Consider the following 19,566-nt stretch of genomic DNA (forward strand, 5'->3'; position numbering starts at 1 on the left):
GTGTTGCAGGATTAAGCCAGCCCCGTACCCCACGGGAAGCAGCCATGCTTCCGCCAGTAGCAACAGCTTTAACCCCAGCCCTGAGGAGCCGGCCTATGATGGCCCAAGCACCAGCAGTGCCCACTTGGCACCAGTGGTCAGCAGCACTGTTTCCTATGATCCTAGGAAACCCACTGTGAAGAGTAAGTAACTTGGAGTTCCTGCTCAAATATTACTTCAGAACTAGTTTTTAACTCTCAATGTCATTATTCACTGTATTACATTTTGTGGACTGCATATTGCATGTGCATGATGCCTTGCACATAGCTGGTCTGAATGTCAGTCCCTCCTTCCCCTGCTTTGTCCATAGTGCACTATATCTCTTAAATAATTACAGTGAGTCTGGGTGCAGTGGCTCATGCCTGTAATCTCAGCACTTTGGCAGGCTGAGGCAGGAGGATCCCTTGAATCCAGGAGTTCAAGACCAGCCTGGACAACATAATGAGACCCTCTACAAAAAATTAAAAAATTGGGCTTAGTGGTACATACCTGTAGTCCCAGCTACTCAGGAGACTGAGGTGGGAGGATTTTTTGAGATGGAGTCTCGCTCTGTCACCCAGGCTGGAGTGCATGGCACGATCTCGGCTCACTGCATGCTCCGCCTCCTGGGTTCATGCCATTCTCCTGCCTCAGCCTCCCGAGTAGCCAGGACTACAGGCGCCCACCACCACGCCCACCTAATTTTTTCATTTTTTAGTAGAGATGGGGTTTCACTATGTTAGCCAGGATGGTCTCGATCTCCTGACCTCATGATCTGCCCGCCTTAGCCTCCCAAGTGCTGGGATTACAGGTGTGAGCCACCGCGCCCGGCCGACCCTGTCTCTGGAAAAAAAAAAAAAGTGAAAGTAGAAAATAGTATCTAGCCAGGCATGGTCCCCGTCTCTATTAAAAATAGAAAAATTAGCCCACCATGGTGGCACGTGCCTATAATCTCAGCTACTTGGGTGGCTGAGACAGGAGAATTGCTTAAACCCGGGAGGCAGAGGTTGCGGTGAGCCAGGATTGTGCCACTGCCCTCCAGCCTGGATGACAGAGTGAGACACTGTCTCTAAATAAATCAATAAATATCATTGTGAATGACCATTTTGGCACTCTTCTTTTTTCACCTAAATGTAAACTTACTTCTCTAGGCAGTACCACAGTGTTCATAATTACTAATATTAACAGCTAAATGACAGGCCCTCTTACTGTTTTTCTATAATCTTATAACTCTAGCTTCCAAATATTTATTCTTTATATCTAATTGGGTCTTCCATTTTTTTTTGTTTGTTTGTTTGAGACAGAGTCTCACTCTGTCACCTGGGCTGGAGTACAGTGGCGTGATCTCGGCTCACTGCAACTTCCACCTCCCGGATTCAAGCGATTCTCCTGCCTCAGCCTCCCAAGTAGCTGGGATTACAGTTGCCCGCCACTACGCCCAGCTAATTTTTTGTATTTTTAGTAGAGACGAGGTTTCACCATGTTGGCCAGGCTGGTCTCGAACTCCTGACCTTGTTTCGCCTGCCTCAGCCTCCCAAAGTGCTGGGATTACAAGCGTGAGCCACCATGCCCGGCCGTCTTCCAAATATTTATTCTTTATATCTAGTTGCGTCTATTTTGTATTTTGTTAACTTTATTACCATAGACTATCCCCAGTATCCTAAGGGGATGTCCTAACTTAAGTCTTATTCTGTATTAATTGCAGGGCCCATGGGAGGGTGGGAGTCCTGGCTTGAGCTGCAGCTATGCTCAGATTAACCATTCAGGAGGCAGGCTGGCCTTCCTTAGGCAGTACTTGCATAGCCACCTTAGACCTGTTTCTACACTGGACAGATTGGGGGTAGACGTGCTGTTTACTGGTTTGGCTATTTGTGAGGCAAAGTTAAGTTATGACTGAGTATGGCCTTTAGAGTCTGCCAAGGGCCCGGGCGCAGTGGTTCACACACACCTGTAATCCCAGCACTTTGGGAGGCTGGGGTAGGAGGGTGCTTGAGCCCAGGAGATTGAGACCAGCCTTAGCAACATGGTGAGACCCTGACTCTACAGAAAAAAAAAATTATCCAGGCATGGTGGCACACTCCTGTAGTCTCAGCTACTCTGGAGCCTAGGAGGTAGAGGCTACAGTGTGCTGTGATTGTGCCACTGCACCCTAGCCAGGGTGACAGAGTGAGACACTTTCTTTACAAAAATAAAAACAAGAAAGTCTGACAAAGATTGAATTGTAATTCTGTACCTTACTGTACAACCATGGGCAAGTTGGCCGGGCTCTCTGAGCCTTGGTGCAGGTGGTTAGAGAGAGTGGTTGTTATGCCCCTGGCAGGTCCTCCGAAAGTGTCTGCTCTGTGCTGTTGCTTTTATTGCATTGTGAACAGAGGAGATAGTTACTACTTGTATCTCTGCCTGGTGGTGCACAGCCAAGAATAGCAGAGCTGGCTTTGACTGTAAACCACTGGGGGTGTGTCTGAGCCTCCACAGCTCTGAGACGGCTGCCTTGTTTCTCTTTTCACAGAAATTGCCCCAATGATGGCCAAGACGATTAAAGCCTTCAAGAACAGATTCTCCCGACGATAAACTGAGGACTTGCCTTGGAAATGGAATCTGGGGAGGCAGGAGTACAAGGACAGTGGGGGTTGGGGAATGGAATTCTACAGGAGACTGGAGTCTTGCTTTGTGGATCCTGCAGTCTGCAGGTGCTGCCCCTGGGAACCTGCGTGCCGCAGCCCCGCCTTCCTGCCTGGAGCACACTTCGGAATTCTGAAGAAGATGTGAAGCCTCTGTCTCACTGAGGATTTTAAAGGTCAATTATACTTTTGTTGTTCATTAGCATCTTTGTAAACTATAAGACATAGTTTTAATTAATAAATATTGCCCCCAGATTGTATTTATATTATCCCCCAGGTTTGTTTTTGTTTTTTGTTTTTTTGTCCTCTACCACACATTTAGCCTTTTATCTTCCAGGTCCTTATTAAAATCAGATGAAAGCCTAGTGAAAGCCATTCTCCTGCCCCAGCTCAGCTCTGAGTGGACTCTGGTCCAGACAGAGGACTGGGCATCTCCAGAGCCTGCACAGTACCTGCTGCACATAGGGCAAGGAATGAGCACTAGACCGCCCGTCCCCAAGGGAGCCTCAGTGGGGCGACAGGGTGCTCGGCGGACTCCACCTCAGGCCCTCCCCAGTGTCACTGCGTATTCCTGTGCAGGTGCATCTCTTTCTTACTCACTAACTGGTATTTATTAAGGGAGGTGCTCTGTAGGTCTGGAGCCTTTCCCTCATCCTTTTTTCGAGTCTCCACCTTTTTTTTTTTTTTTTCTTTGAAGCTCACTAGAGGACACAGAACCTTGGGAGACTGATTTGCACAGAACTCCCCACCTCCCACTTTTACAATTTCCAGTTTCTGATTGAAAATTTTAGGGTTTCCCCCCACTGCCCTTCCCTATCTTTCCTTCCCCTCAACAGCATGAAGGAAAAACACACACATGGCAGGGCTGTTTGTAGCCCTGAATGCAACTTTAGACATTTAAAAGCCAGCACTTTAATCTCTTGTTCTCTGTGAATCACTATGAGAAGTGAATGGTTTTAAAAGCTGTAATGCTATGTTGGAAATTGGTTTGTTTTGCCTTTTATTGAAAAGGTAAGATCATGTGATTGGAAGAACACAACTGTTGGCTTGGGAAGAGAACTTTGCTGTTGAAGTGTTTTCTACCTTCTGAGTGTTTAAGGCAAGATTTGGAGGGAAGGACCAGCTTAGGGAGAGTGTCTGAGCCACAGCGTCAGGATGGGGGAAACCACACGGGATCCATCAAGTTCCAGTTGAACAGGAGCAAGATCAGAACTTAGGAGGGCAGTGTCAGCTCCCTTGTTGGCTGTCAAGGAACACTGATCTAGTAGAAACCCACTTGGTTGTGACCGAGGTGTAGAGGTAGATGCCATACATTTGAGATATGCGTCCTTAAGGAACCTGAAAAGCAGACTGAGGGGATGGTAAGTGTGACAGCCTGACAAGTTTTCTCAAAGCCCAAGATACAGAGCCAGTGTTTTCTGTAACTGGAGACCTCAGTTAGGCCAACTTTGAATTCCAGAGCAACCTAGGAAGTCTATTCAGCAGAAACTCGACATCATTCAGTGTGTATTGCTGTGCAGGGTGCCTATTGTGACAAGACACAGACGTTACTGTTTTAACTTGCTGTATTTTTGAATGGGTAAAGCATTACTTCTCTTGGTCATTTGTACCACCATTCCACCCCTATCCCTAGCCCGCCCCACAAATCTAATATTAGGAAGCCTCTTACCTGAAACCAAATGAACATTTGGGTCAGGTGCCAGATGTCTGCTGCCTAGAATAGCTTTTTCTAGGTGTCTACCACCTTGAATTTGTCTCTTAACTGTGTGTTCAAGTCTTTGTCATTGAAACTAGTTTTTCATATCTTAGATTCAGTTGTGTATGATTTAATTTCCCTTATTAGGAGTCTTTAGGCAGGGAGGGAAGAAAAGACAGATTTGTTCATAGCAATGTCAGTATCCATTTCGGCACATAAAGATTTTTGATGAATGCTGTTTGCATAGAGCCACATGTTTTCCCCTCCCCCAAGAGTATCTACATCAGGGATGTGACTTGGTGTGAAGAGTCAGGGGAAAGAGGAAAAACCCAATTTCTAAATGACCTCCTTGCCCAGCTTACTAAAATGGCTGCAGAGCAGACACAGGATGAATTTGAACCTGACACAGGATGAATTTGAACCTTTGGTCTCATTAATGGAAACACTTGTGCAATTTTTTTTCTGTGCTACACTACATACAAATCACCAAATTACAAATTACCCCTTTGTGATCCTTGGTGTACTGAGCAGTTCCTTTGGGGCTTTTTCTTTCTGGGAAGCGGGAGGGAAAGGAGCAAGGTGTCTTCCTGCTCTTCATTTGTATTTTGGTCCCAAAATGTAAATACAATTTTCTATGTTACTTTTTTGTGGTAACTACCGAGATGAATATTTTAATTAGATAAGTTATATGAAAAGGAAAATTCCATGTCTAAATAAAAAACAAACTCCATATACTGTGTCTTCCTTGCTTACAGTGTCAGTGGAAAGAAGTTAGAAAATGCCTGATTCTTGGACTGTTTAAGGCAGAGAATTTTTTTTTTTTTTTTTTTTTTTTTGAGATGGAGTTTCGCTCTTGTTGCCTAGGCTGACGTCTGGAGGAGGTGATCTCGGCTCACCGCAAGCTCCTAAGGCAGAGATCTTAGTCAGCATCCTTGGGCTGGGCCTTAAACGATGCCGAATTTCTGTTGGTAACATAGTAGGAAGAGGAAAGAGGAATTTCAGGGGGAAAGAATTCTGTGAGCAAAGGGAGAGAACTCAGCATTTGCAGGGAACAGGCACTGTCCCTTATTATACTTGGAACCCTGGTAACCCCATCTTAAAATCAGAAACTGGTTCAAAGGGGTGAAATGGGGCCAGGCATGGTGGTTCATACCTGTAATCCCAACACTGTGAAGGGCGGAGGCAGGAGGATTGCTTGGGCCCAAGAGTTTAAGACCAGCCTGAGCAACATATTGAGACCCTGTCTCTAGAAAAAGATTAAAAATTAGCCAGGTGTGATAGTGCACCTATAGTCCCAGCCACGTGGGAGGCTGAGGTGGGAGGATCACTTGAGCTTGGGAGGTTGAGGCTACAGTGAGCTGTGATTATGCCACTGCACTCCAGTCTAGGTGACAGAGCAAGACCAGCCTGGGCAACATGGCAAAACCCCATCTCTTTTTTTGTCTCAAAAAAAAACAGGTAGGGGGTTAGGAGGGACTGTGGCTCATACCTGTAATCCCAGCACTTTGGGAGGCCAAGGCGGGTGGATTGCTGAAGTTCAAGAGTTCGAGACCAGCCTTGGCAACATGGCGAAACTCTCTCTCTACAAAAGATACAAAAAAAACTAGCTGGGTGTGGTGGCACACACCTTTAGTCCCAGCCACTCAGGAGGCCGAGGTGGGAGGATGGCTTGAGCCCAGGAGGTTGAGGCTGCAATAAGCCATTATTGCCACTGCACTCCAGCATGGGCGACAGAGCAAGACCCTGTCTCCAAAAAAAAAAAAAAAAAGCAAAAAACAAACGGGGGGTGGGGGGAAGGAGTGAAATTAACATGGCCAAGTTGCGTAGCTAATAAAGTGGCAAAAAGAAGGATTTGACACCATGATTCTCTAACTGCAAGGTTTGTGCCACTCTGCCTTTCAGTTTCCAGGGGCTGTGAGGGACCAGTAGGTCTCAGCTTACACGGGCGTTCTAATGAGAACAGAAGGAGCATGAGTACAGGAAAGTCGTGCCAGCAAGGACTTAATGAGAACCTGCTGTGGTGGCTCTGGCTGAGCTGCAGGAGCTTTAGCACTTGCTAATGGAGCCACAGATTTGGCTTCAACCCTGCATACAGCCAGTGGATTGGACCTTCCATCAAACATACAAATCTGTCCTTTATCGATTAATTAAACATTTGCTGAGCCAGGACCTGTATTAGACCTTAGGATATGGAGTAATAGACTCTGACACTTACAGTTGGGGAGGAGTAACTGACTTTATTGATTATGCACCTACTAGGTGCCACCATTCCTTCTTGTGTACACTGCCTCTGTTATCACAATGATCCTGTGAGGTAAACAGTCATGGCCCCATTTTAAAAATGACAACTTAATCTTGGTAAATCCAGGGGATTAAAAAATAAAAATGAGAACTTAAGTCACCATAGTGTCTGTAGAAATAAATTTTTAAAAATTGTTTTAATGAAAATGAGAAAACCAAAGCACAGAGAGATGAAGAACTTGCCTAAGGTCACAGAATCAGTGAGCAGTGGTGCTATGTATTGGCCTGACTCCAAAACACATGCGCTCAGTCACATTTACCATCTCATACACTGACACACATACCCAATTTGGCCTCTGAAGCAAAGCCGACCTCCAAAACAAAAGATGCCTGAGCCAAGGCCACAGTCGCTTTTCTTTTTTTTTTTTTTTTTTAATTCTTTTTTTGTGACAGAGTCTTGCTCTGTTGCCCAGGCTGGTGTGCAGTGGCATGATCTCGGCTCACTGCAGCCTCAGCCTCCCGAGTAGCTGGGATTACAGACATGTGCCACCACGCCCAGCTAATTTTTATATTTTTAGTAGAGACAGGGTTTCACCATGTTGGCCAGGCTGGTCTCGAACTCCCAACCTCAAGCCATCTGCCTGCTTTGGCCTCCCAAAGTGCTGGGATTACAGGTGTTAGCCACCGTGCCCAGCCTAAAAATTCTTTACCCTGAAGTTCAACAGTCATTTCTAAGAATGTTATCTTTTGTCTGCTTCATGTAACTGATGCCCAGCAGAATCCTACCTGGCTTATCAACTTGACAGATGCCCCCATCACAGGGTTTCTCATCCACTTTCATCTCTTTCTGGTTATTTGCTAAATGGTGAAACAGTTTGTCTTCAGAGGCTCCTGGACTTCTTTCTCTCACTCTTTTTTTCTTTTTGAGACAGTCTCACTCTGTCACCCAGGCTGGAGTGCAGTGGTGGGATCTTGGCTCACTACAGCCTCAACCTCCCAGGCTCAAGTGTTCCTCCCACCTCAGCCTCCCAAGTAGCTGTGACTACAGATGTGCACCACCACTCCCAGCTAATTTTTTGGTATTTTTTTTGGAAGAGATGGAGTTTTGCCGTGTTGCCCAGGCTGGTCTCGAACTCAAGCTCAATCAGTCTACCTTGGCCTCTCAAAGTGCAGGGATTACAGGCAAGGGGCACCTCGCCCAGTCCCCTGAACTTCTCTATGATGTCTATTGTCTCAACTCTTTTCATAGACTAAGGAAAGTTCCAGCCACCAAATTTTACTATCACTGTATCTGTCTCTCAAGCACAGAGTCTTGGGTTGGGGTCTCAGAATATGCATTTAAAAAGACGCAACTCAAGTGTTATGGACTAAATGTTTGTGTCCCCCCAAAATTCCTATGCTGAAATCCTAAGACCCAATGTGACAGTATTAGATGGGCCTTTGGAGGTAATCAGGTCACATGGGTAGAGGCTTCATGAATAGGATTCTCCCTCATAAGAGAAATGAGAGTTTGCTCTTGCTCCTTGTTCTCCACCATGTGAGGAAATGAGAAGACGGCAGTCTGCAAACCAGGAAGAGGGCCCTCACCAGACACAGAATTGGCCAGCACCTTGATCTTGGACTTCCAGCCTCTGGAACTGTGAGAAGTAAATGTTTGTTGCCTAAGCCAGTTTATGGTAAGTTGGTAAAGCAGCCTGAACTGACTGAGACACTAAGCAATTTTTTTTTTTTTTTTTTTGGTGAAGTCTCACTCTGTCACCCAGGCTGGAATGCAGTAGCTGGATCACTCTCGGCTCACTGCTACCTCCGCCTCCCAGGTTCATGTGATTCTCCTGCTTCAGCCTCCCTAGTAGCTGGGACTACAGGCGTGCACCACCAACTTTTGTATTTTTAGTAGAGATGGGTTTCACCATGTTGGCTAGGCTGGTCTTGAACTCCTGACCTCAGGTGAGATCAGGTGAGATCCACCTGCCTCAACCTCCCGAAGTGCTGGGATTACAGGCATGAGCCATTGTGCCTGGCCTAACACTAAGCACTTTTTTTTTTTTTTTTTTGAGATGGAGTCTTGCTGTGTTCCCCAGACTGCCAGACTGGAGTGCAGTGGCGTGATCTCAGCTCACTGCAACCTCTGCCTCCCAGGCTCAAGCAATTCTCCTGCCTCAGCCTCCCAAGTAGCTGGGATTATAGGCATGCATCACTACGACCCGGCTAGTTTTTGTATTTTTAGTAGAGACGGGGTTTCACCATGTTGGCCAGGCTAGTCTTGAACTCCTGACCTCAAATGATCCACCTGCCTCTGCCTCCCAACGTGCTGGGATTACAGTCATGAGCTACCACACACCCGGCTGACACTAAGCAATTCTTAAAATATACACTGAAGTTTGAGAACTGCTCCAGAGAATTTGCCACAGTGGAATAGCTCTTTCACAGCAGGTCCCTAGGTCAGGACTAGGAAGCTTATTGATTTAGTACTAAGCAAATACTTGCATTGCCTCCCACTCTGTGTCACTGACTAAGTCAGACATGGCAGGCTGGGGACAGTGGCTCACAGCTGTAATCCCAGCACTGTGAGAGATTGCTTGAGTCCAGGAGGTCGAAACTAGCCTGGGCAACATAGTGAGATCTCGTCTCTAAAAAAATAAAATATTAGGCCAGGTGTGGTGGCTCATGCCTGTAATCCCAGCACTTTGGGAGGCTGAGGCGGGTGGATCACCTGAGGTCAGGAGATCAAGACCAGCCTGACCAACATGGAGAAACCCCGTCTCTACTAAAAATACAAAATTAGCCGGGCATGGTGGTACATGCCTGTAATCCCAGCTACTCAGGAGGCTGAAGCAGGAGAATAGCTTGAACCTGGGAGGTGGAGGTTGCAGTGAGCCAAGATCATGCCGGCCAGGCGTGGTGGCTCACGCTTGTAATCCCAGCACTTTGAGAGGCCGAGGCGGGTGGATCACGAGGTCAGGAGATCGAGACCACAGTGAAACCCCGTCTCTACTAAAAATACAAAAACATTAGCCGGGCGTGGTGGCGGGCGCCTGTAGTCCCAGCTACTCGGAGAGGCTGAGGCAGGAGAATGGCGTGAACCCGGGAGGCGGAGCTTGCAGTGAGCCGAGATCGCGCCACTGCACTCCAGCCTGGGTGACAGAGCGAGACTCCGTCTCAAAAAAAAAAAAAAAAAGATCATGCCATTGCATTCCAGCCTGGGCAACAAGAGTGAAACTCCGTCTTGAAATAAAATAAAATAAAAACAAAACAAAATAAAATAAAATATTAGTTGGGCATGGTGGCATGAACCTGTAGTTCCAGCTACTCAGGAGGCCCCTGGGAGGATTGCTTGAACTCGGGGAGGTTGAGGCTGCAGTGAGCCAAGATCATCCCACTGCGCACCAGCCTGGGTGAAAGAGCAAGACCCTGTCTCAAAAAAGAAAAAGGAAAAAAAGGCCGGGCATGGTGGCTCACGCCTGTAATCCCAACTTTGGGAGGTCAAGGCAGATGAATCACCTGAGGCCAGGAGTTCAAGACCAGTCTGACCAACATGGAGAAACTCCATCTCTACTAAAAATACAAAATTAGCTGGGCATGGTGGTGCATGCCTGTAATCCCAGCTACTTAGTAGGCTGAGGCAGGAGAATTGCTTGAACCCAGGAGGTGGCGGTTGCGGTGAGCTGAGATTGCGCCATTGCACTCCCGTCTGGACAACAAGAGCGAAACTACATTTCAAAAAAAAAAAAAAAAAAGACATTGCCCATGAAGCTTTCATCTAGTAGGGAGACAGTTATCAAATAACTGCACAAATAATTCTTTTTTTTTTTTTTTTTTTGAGACGGAGTCTTGCTCTATTGGCAGGTTGGAGTGCAGTGACACGATCTTGGCTCACTGCAACCTCCACCTCCTGGATTCAAGCAATTCTCCTGCCTCAGGCTCCCAAGAATCTGGGACTACGAGTGTGTACCACCATGCCCAGCTAATTTCTGTATTTTTGGTAGACATGGGGTTTCATCATGTTGGCCAGGATGGTCTCGCACTCTTCACCTCGTGATCCGCCTGCCTCGGCCTCCCAAAGTGCTGGGATTACAGGCGTGAGCCACCGCGCCCAGCTTTTTTTTTTTTGAGACGAAGTCTTGCTCTGTCGCCCAGGCTGGAGTGTAGTGGCGCGATCTCCGCTCACTGCAAGCTCCGCCTCCCGGGTTCAGGCCATTCTCCTACCTCAGCCTCCCAAGTAGCTGGGACTACAGGCGCCTGCCACCACGCTTGGCTAATTTTTTGTATTTTTAGTAGAGACAGGGTTTCACCGTGTTAGCCAGGATGGTCTCAATCTCCTGACCTCGTGATCCACCCGCCTCGGCCTCCAAAAGTGCTGGGATTACAGGCGTAAGCCACGGCACCTGGCCACAAATAATTCTTTAAAGTACAGGTTTCTGGGCCCTACTGAAGAAATACGGTTGAATAGATGAAAAGTAGGATCTGGAAACAGGTACTCTTTTGTAGGCCTCCCCCAATGAACTCAATGAGCGGCCTGGTTTGGGAATGCCTAGTGTGGAAAAAGCATGCATGACCTTTGGAATGAGACCCAGGTTCAAATCCTGCCTCCACCACTTCCACACCTCTGAGCCTCAGTTTCCTCATTGGTAAAATGGGAATTATGACACTCCGCAGGAATTCTTATAAGGATTCAATGACACAAGGGGAGCCACATTTTAGTGTCCTTCCTTCTTTCCGTCTAAATGTGGAATGAAAGAAAAAGGTTTTGCTTTTTACTGATGGGAATTCAAATTTTAGGGTCACAAGCTAAGAACTATTTTGAGGTCAACAAGTCCTTCCTGATAACTGAAATCTTAGTGCCTGCTTCCGCAGACAGTTAGTTTGACTTTTCTGTTTTGGGGCCCCACTCTAATTTTTTCAGTTCCCTTAAACTGTAGCTTCTAACAACCACTAAAAAGGAAGACCACCTAATTTCTTATTAGGGCCACAAACTCAAATACCAGGGGTTTGGTATGTGACAGCAGGCTGTGATGGGAACAGAAAGAAAATGGAGCTATTCACACAGCTCCACTTTATTGCTTCCAGGTAGGAGACAGGGCTCAGTGTTGCCACCTCTTCTGGATTTAAAGCAAACGGCTGGCCAGGTGCGGTGGCTCATGCCTGTAATCTCAGAACTTTGGAGGCCAAGGCAGGTGGATCACTTGAGGTCAGGAGTTTGAGACCAGCCTGCCAACATGGTGAAACCCCGTCTCTACCAAAATAGACAAAAATTAGCCAGGTGTGGTGACGTGTGCCTGCAGCCCCAGCTACTTGGGAGGCTGAGGTGGGAAAATCGCTTGAACCTGGGAAGCAAAGGTTGCAGTGAGTGACAAAGCTCCAGCCTGGGTGACAAAGTGAGACCCTGTCTCAAAAAAAAAAAAAAAAAAAAAGGAAAAAGGGAATAAGCTCAGCAGTAGTTCTCAACTAGAGGTGAGTTTGTTCCCAGTATGACACTTGGCAACGTCTGGAGACATTTTGGTTGTCGCTGTTGTGGGGGAGCTATGGACATCTAGTGGGCAGAGGCCAGGGATGTTGCTATCCATGCTGCAACGCGCAAGACAGCGCCCCTCCCCCAACAAAGAATTTTCTGGCCGAAAACGTAAATAGAGCCAAGGTTGAGAAGCCTTGGACACGGTTCTGTTGCAGCAACAACCCCCACATCTCAGGGGCTTGCAACAACAGAGGTCCCACTGCCTGTCCACTGTGTGGATCTGCTTTATGTCATCCTCACTCAGGGGCCCAGGCTAAGGGAGGTGCCATCTCCATGCTTGTAAGATTTTCGAGGCAAGTGGAGAATATTAATATATTATTAACATTAATTATAATAATAAAAATATATTAATTACAATATTGATATAACTGTAAGTTATGTCTAGAAGTGACATGTATCATTGCCATCATATTGCATTGGCTGCACCTTAATTCATGGGGTCAAGGAAGCACAATCCATCCATATTCCTGGATGCAGAGAATTGGGAATATTTGCTAACAGCATTAAAGACTCCAAAGGTTGGGTGTACCAAAACCTCAGAGATCACCACTAAAGAAACTTATTCATGTAACCAAACACCACCTGTTCCCCCAAAACTTATTGGAAAAAAATAAAAATCCAGAAAAAAATGTACGCTGACCAAAAAAAAAAAAAACAACCTCCAAAGGTAACCATGACAGCCTGGGCTCTAGGTAATCCACAAGGCTCGGAGAAGAAGGGCAGTTAAGGGTACAGGCTGTGGAGTCAGACGTCAGACTTGGCTTCCACACTTTCTAGCCATGTGGCCTTGAGCATGTCACTTAATCTCTTACTCAGTTTCTTTCTCTAAAAATGAGGAAAATAGGCTGGGCGTGGTGGCTCACACCTGTAATCCCAGCACTTTGGGAGGCCCAGGCAGGTGGATTACAAGGTCAGGAGCTTGAGACCAGCCTGGCCAATATGGCGAAACCCCGTCTCTACTAAAAATACAAAAATTAGGCCGGATGCGGTGGCTCACGCCTGTAATCCCAGCACTTTGGGAGGCCAAGGAAGGCGGATCACGAGGCCAGGAGTTCCAGACCAGCCTGACCATCATGGTGAAACCCTGTCTTTATTAAAAATACAAAAATTAGCCAGGCGTGCTGGTGTGAGCCTGTAATCCCAGCTACTCAGGAGGATGAGGCAGGAGAATTGCTTGAACCTGGGAGGTAGATTATGCCACTGCACTCCAGCCTAGGTGACAGAGTGAGACTCTGTCTCAAAAAAAAAAAAAAAAAAAAAAAGGTCGGGCACGGTGGCTCACGCCTGTAATCCCAGCACTTTGGGAGGCCAAGGTGGGCAGATCATGAGGTCAGGATTTCGAGACCATCCTGGCTAACATGGTGAAACCCCGTCTCTACTAAAAATACAAAAAATTACCCGGGCATGGTGGTGGGCGCCTGTGGTCCCAGCTACTCGGGAGGCTGAGGCAGGAGAATGGCGTGAACCCAGGAGGCGGAGCTTGCAGTGAGCCGAGATCACGCCACTGCACTCCAGCCTGGGCCACAGGGTGAGACTCCATCTCAAAAAAAAAAAAAAGGGAAAATAAGTCAACCTTGCAGTGTTAAAATGCTTAGAACAGTGCCTAGCACACAGAAAGAGCCAGGACATGTCAGCCGGGATGATGGTGATGATGGATTAGGCCAGGCGCCCATCACAGAGTGGGCGTTTAGTACACAGTTGTTGTTATAACCTAAGCTCTGAGGAAAATGACTTGTCCAAGGTAACACAGCTGGTAAGTGAAGCATGGTGGAGAAGAGCCTAAGCTGTGGCACATCGTAAATCATAAATATTAAATAATATTTGGAGGAGGTTTAGTGTGGTTAAGAACATGGACTCGGCAGCTCACACCTATAATCCCAGCATTTTGGGACGCTAACATGGGCGCATCCTTTGATCCCAGGAGTTTGAGACCAGCCTCGGCAACATGGCAAAACTCCGTCTCTACAAAATATATAAAAATTAGCCAGGCATGGTGATGTGTGCCTGTAGTCCCAGCTACTCAAGAGGCTGAGGCAGGAGGGTCACTTAAGCCCAGGGGTGTCAAGGCTGCAGTGAGCTGAGATCACGACACTGCACTCTAGTCTGGGTGGCAGAGCAAGACCTTGTCTCAAAAAATAAATAAATAAAAATAACATGAACTCTGGAGGCTGACCGCCAGGTTCAAATCCTAGCTCTACTACTGACCACCTGTATGAACTTGAGCAAGTAACTCAGCCTCTCTGTGCCCAGTTTTCTCATCTATAAAATGCAGCTAATAATGAAACACCTGCAATTAGGAAGACTAAAAAATAACATTAGTAAAGCCCTCGGGACCCATATGGTTGTTAGCTGCTACAGTATTACTATGCCCTCAGTTGGCCACAAAGAAGCATTCGAAAGTAACAGAAAACAGTTAACAGTATCATTTCACCCAACCCAATTGAGATAGGAGAGAAGAAAATGGATACAAATTCAGCAATCCTTGAGCTACAGGGGTGGTCGCTCAGGCCTGTAGTCCCAGCAGTTTGGGAGGCTGAGGCCAGCAGATCACTTGAGTCCAGGATTTCGAGACCAGCCTAGGCAATATGATGAAACCCCATCTCTACAAAAAATACAAAAATTACTTGGGCATGGTGGCATGCACCTGTAGTCCCAGCTACTCAGGAGGCTGAAGTGGGAGGACTGGTTGAGCCCAGGAGGCAGAGGTTGCAGTGAGCCAAGATTGTGCTACTACACTCCAGCCTGGGTGGCAGAGTGAGACCCTATCTCAAAAAAAAAAAAAAAGTTTATAAATGGAGCAATGGGAAAATCTTGGATGCTTTTCTTACCTGCCCCAGGGTAGTCCTAGAAATCAGTGAGAATTCCCATTTGTCCTCAGAGATTCCTGCAACATAGGAGTGCAAGAGAGGAGACAGTAAGCAGAGGCACAAGGCATTACTTCCAAATCACAGCTAAACCACCCTGCAACCATGGCCAGTTCCTTCCAAACCCAGCTCCCTTAGCAACTGCAGTTTCCCATCCAACCAGACGAGGGCGCTGAGCTGACAGTCTTGCTGCTGGCTATAGTGATAGCCGCTGTGAAAGCAGAGTAGATGCTCGTCCACTTGTCGAGGAGCATGCTGAATTCTTATCACTTTTGCACCATTGTAAAGTCACAAAGTCATAAGTCGAACCACCATAAACTGGGGATTATCCGCAGTCCCCCCCTTATCTGTGGGCGATATGTTCCAAGACCCTCAGGGGATGACTGAATAGTACTGAACCCTATATATACAGTACTATGTTTTTTTCTATACATACATACCTATGATTACATTTAATTTATAAATTGGGCACGATAAGAGATTAACAACTAATAATAAAATTGAATAATTATAGCAATATGATGTAATACAGTTATCAGGCACTGTGGTCATAACTTTTGCAGTTTCATGTGTGGCAGCAAAACTAGCAGGTATTTCTTTTTCCTTCTTCGTAATTTCAAAGATAGAAGATTCATTCTTACTACAGACCTTAGCGACCTCAGCATACTTTATTTTTTCTTTCCTTATGATAACTTTTACCTTTTTCATTTAAAGAAAGAACTTTATGGCTTCTCTTTGGCATATCCAAATTGCTAGCATCACTACTCTTGCACTTTGGGGCCATTATTAAGTCAAATAAGGATGACTTGAACACAAGCATTGCAATACCACGGCAGTCGATCCGATAAGGAACAGGGCACTTACTTAGTAAGTGACTAACGAACAGGGAGTGTATACAGTGTGGAGGCACTAGACAAAAGGACGATTCAGGTTCCCCAGGTGGACAGAGCAGGACAGCACAAGACTTCATCACGCTACTCAGGACAGCATGCAATTTAAAACTTGCAGATGGTTTATTTCTGAAAATTTCCATTTAATATTTTTGGACAGTGGTTGACTGCATGTAACTGAAACCACAGAAAGCAAAACAGAGTTGGGGGCAGGGGAGGGGGGCAGCTACAGTAACAGCCTTTCCCTGTGGACCAGATGTTATACCAAACACTTTCATGTGTTATTTCACATTACTGTCATAACACTCCACAACATAGGTACTCTTATTATTCCCATTTTATGTAAGACAAATCTGAGGCCTAGAAAAAAAATAAATAAAAAGAAAAAAGAAAAAAATCTGAGACCTGGAGAGGTTAAGCAATTTGCCTAGCAGGCCAAACCTAATATTTGCAGGACAGGGGCAAGAATACAGCTGAATGCATACTTAAAAAGTTATAAATGACCCTAATGAACTATTAAAGACAATCTATTCTGCTATGTCAATAAATAAACCTTCACAATGACCTGGAAGACCACATTCACATTTTTGGGCCTCTCAGAGTTCTGTACTAGAAGGCGGTGGGAGGCAGAGAACAGGACCCCAGCCCTGCCCCGTTTTCTCCATATCTCTAAATCTGTTTGCCTGGCAGGGCCTTGTGTCCACGCATGCAGAGGTCCTAACCTGAGTGCTCACGCTTTGTTCTAGGGGTTCTAAATTGAAAAGGTCCCTCAGGTATCCAGCACAATGAATGACAAAAGAGACCAAAGCACAACAAAAATCATCACATTCTAGAATACCAAGAGGAGATCTTAAAAGCTTCCAGAAAACGGGGTGGGGGTGGGGGGAAAATCCATACAAAGAATCAGGAGTCAGAATTGTATTTATCAAAGTCAGAAAAAAAACCAGAGCAATATCTTCACAATTATGAAAGAATTCTATCCACAGCCAAACTACTAATTAAATACAGTAGAATAAAGCCATTTTCAGTGCCACTTAACATGTATAGCAGCACAGTAGCCAGCCACTAAGGTGGCCTCTAATGATTTCTACCTCCTGGTATCTGCACTCTTACGAAGTTTCCGCACACACTGAGTATGGCTGACCTGTGAAACCATGGGATGTTGCAACATTGACAATACGGGGCTTCTGTGGCCAGGTCATAAAAGACATTGGTGGTTTCCACCTTGCCCTTAGATCACCTGCTCTGCTAAAAACCAGCTGCTGTATCATGAGGACACTCAAACAGTACTATTGAGAGGTCCATGTGGTAAGGAACAGGGGCCTCCTGCCAACAGCCTGCACAAACTTGCCAGCCGGGGCTTCTCCAGCCCTGGCCAAGCCTTCATATGATTTCAGGCTCATGAGAGACCCCAAGCCAGAACCACCCAGCTAGGACGCTCTCAAATTCCTAACTCACAGAAACTGTGAGATGATAAATGTTAATTGTTGTTTTGAGGAGAGAGGCCATTTCTCTTACTGTCTCTGAAGAGAAGGAAGAAGTAAAAGCTGAAAAACAACAGGAATGAAATGTCAGTGGCAAGACCAGCTGATGCCACTGACCAGGCCTGAGGTTAAAGATTAATGCCCCCACTCTAACCACATGTGTTACCTATAAATCACTTGCTCAATCTATCACAACCCTTTCACGTGGACCCCCTTAGAGTTGTAAGCCCTTAAAAGGGCCAGGAACTTTTTCTTTGGAGAGCTTCGTTCTTGAGACGCAACTCTGCCGACGCTCCTGGCCCAATAAAGTCTCTTCCTTCTTTAACCCGGTGTCTGACAGGTTTTGTCTGCAGCTTGTCCTGCTACAGTTTTAAGCCATTAAGTTTGGGAATAATTTGTTACACAACAAAAGACAACTAATACAGACCTATTGGGAGGGGAGGAGCCACAGTGTTTTGTAGTTCTTCCAATCAGGAGGTGAAGTCTACAGTCTAGCTCTCCACTCCAGAATTTGGATTTGGCTGGTGGGTCATTATAGAAAGATTATAGATGTAAGACTTAAAAAGTGCTTGTGCTGGCAGGGCGCGGTGGCTCATGCCTGTAATCCTAGCACTTTGGGAGGCCGAGGTGGGCGGATCACCTGAGGTCAGGAGTTCAAGATCAGCCTGCCCAACATGGTGAAACCCCGTCTCTACTAAAAATACAAAAATTAGCCAGGCATGGTGGCAGGCGCCTGTAATCCCAGCTACTCGGAAGGCTGAGGCAGGAGAATCGCTTGAACCTGGGAGGCGGAGGTTGCAGTGAGCTGAGATCATGCCACTGCACTCCAGCCTGGGTGACAGAGCAAGACTCCATCTCAGAAAAAAAAAAAAAAAAGGTGCTTGTGCAATTGAGTCTTGCCCTCTCTTGCTCCTGGGAACCCTGCAATTATCACCATGTAATTTAGCTAGGCTTGTCTGCTGGAGACATATGGTCCTATCATCCCAGCTAAGAGCCAGCATCAAGCAGACGAGAGTGAGACCATCCCAAACTTTCCAGCCCAAGCTGAACTGGCCCAGAGAAGCTAATCCACAGGATCATGAGAATTAATCAATGTTTGTTGTTTAAAGCTATCAAAGTTTTAGGGTAATTTGTTACACAGCATAAGCTAATTGATACAGCATATTTACTTTGTGTGCACCTCCCGCCTCAACCTCCCCACCCTAACCAGGAAACTACTGACGTGTTACCAGAACACTACAGGATGTGTTCAAAGCCTGGTTACCTCCTAACTTTACCTGGTCTCGGGCAAGTTAATTTACCTCTTTCAGCCTCAGTTTTCCTCATCTTCAAATTGGAGATAACAGTAGGTAATAGCACCTAGCTCTCTCACTCTTTTTTTTTTTTTTTTGAGATAGAGTCTCGCTGTCGCCCAGGCTGGAGTGCAGTGGCGCGATCTCGGCTCACTGCAACCTCTGCCTCCCGGGTTCAAGCGATTCTCCTGCTTCAGCCTCCCGAGTAGCTGGGACTACAGGCTCGCGCCACCACGCCTAGCTAATTTTTGTATTTTTAGTAGAGACGGGGTTTCACCATGTTGGCTAGGATGGTCTCGATCTTTTGACCTCGTGATCCGCCCGCCTCGGACTCCCAAAGTGCTGGGATTACAGGCGTGAGCCACCGCGCCCGGCCTGCTGAGTTCTTTAATTGCATTATTTCATTTAATACTCACTGTGATCCTATGAAACAGATACTATTCTTTCCACCTTACAGACGGGGAAACGGAGTCTCGGAATAGGGGAAATGACTTAAGGTGTCACAATGGCCAGTAGCAGACCCAGGACTAGTCTCTAGGTCTGGCCGTGCACAAAGCCCCGTGCTCTCAAGCTGTAACTCCGCTATCAAGAAAGTGGTTATGCAGGTGGGCCTGTGAGCTCTCAACGTCTAAGCCGTGCGCATGTGAGACAGCGATAAGCTCGCGTTCTCCAGTCTCCAGGGCCTTATCATTCCTCACGCTTTCCTTCATCAGCTCGCAAAGAACCGTGGCGATCAAGGAAGAGGGCACAGGCTCCAGCCTCGTGGGGGGAGGAGAATTGGAATCCCAGCCTGTGAGTTTACTCAGCACACCTGTTTAATCTCTTGGTCCTTCAGTTTCCACACCTGGGAAGCTGGAACAGTAGCAGCATCCAGCGTCAGGACTGGAGTCAACACGAACTCCTGTCACCTGGGGAGGCGCGCGTCCTACGTCAGTTCCGCTCGACCGC

General features: G+C 46.6%; 1 protein-coding gene and 1 long non-coding RNA gene across 2 annotated transcripts in view; one reads left to right on the plus strand and one right to left on the minus strand.

Annotated features, from left to right (window-relative positions):
* ELOA (elongin A) overlaps nucleotides 1-5,065 on the plus strand; it is a 19,586-nt gene extending 14,521 nt beyond the window's left edge. Inside the window, exons 10-11 of the mRNA XM_032759273.2 lie at nucleotides 10-182; nucleotides 2,528-5,065. Coding sequence (XP_032615164.1) covers nucleotides 10-182; nucleotides 2,528-2,589 — 235 coding nt within the window. The 3' untranslated portion in view covers nucleotides 2,590-5,065. The remainder of the gene's footprint in view (nucleotides 1-9; nucleotides 183-2,527) is intronic.
* LOC131384259 (uncharacterized) lies at nucleotides 3,883-19,529 on the minus strand. The gene is made up of 4 exons (XR_009214928.1): nucleotides 19,430-19,529; nucleotides 14,917-14,972; nucleotides 5,825-5,917; nucleotides 3,883-3,977 (listed from the first exon to the last, which is right to left on the minus strand). It is a non-coding gene; the product is annotated as an uncharacterized LOC131384259 (long non-coding RNA).
* Between the last annotated feature and the right edge of the window lie 37 nt (nucleotides 19,530-19,566).

Source organism: Hylobates moloch, unplaced genomic scaffold (assembly GCF_009828535.3).
Source record: "Hylobates moloch isolate HMO894 unplaced genomic scaffold, HMol_V3 SCAFFOLD_9, whole genome shotgun sequence".
Classification (NCBI taxonomy): Eukaryota; Metazoa; Chordata; class Mammalia; order Primates; family Hylobatidae; genus Hylobates; species Hylobates moloch.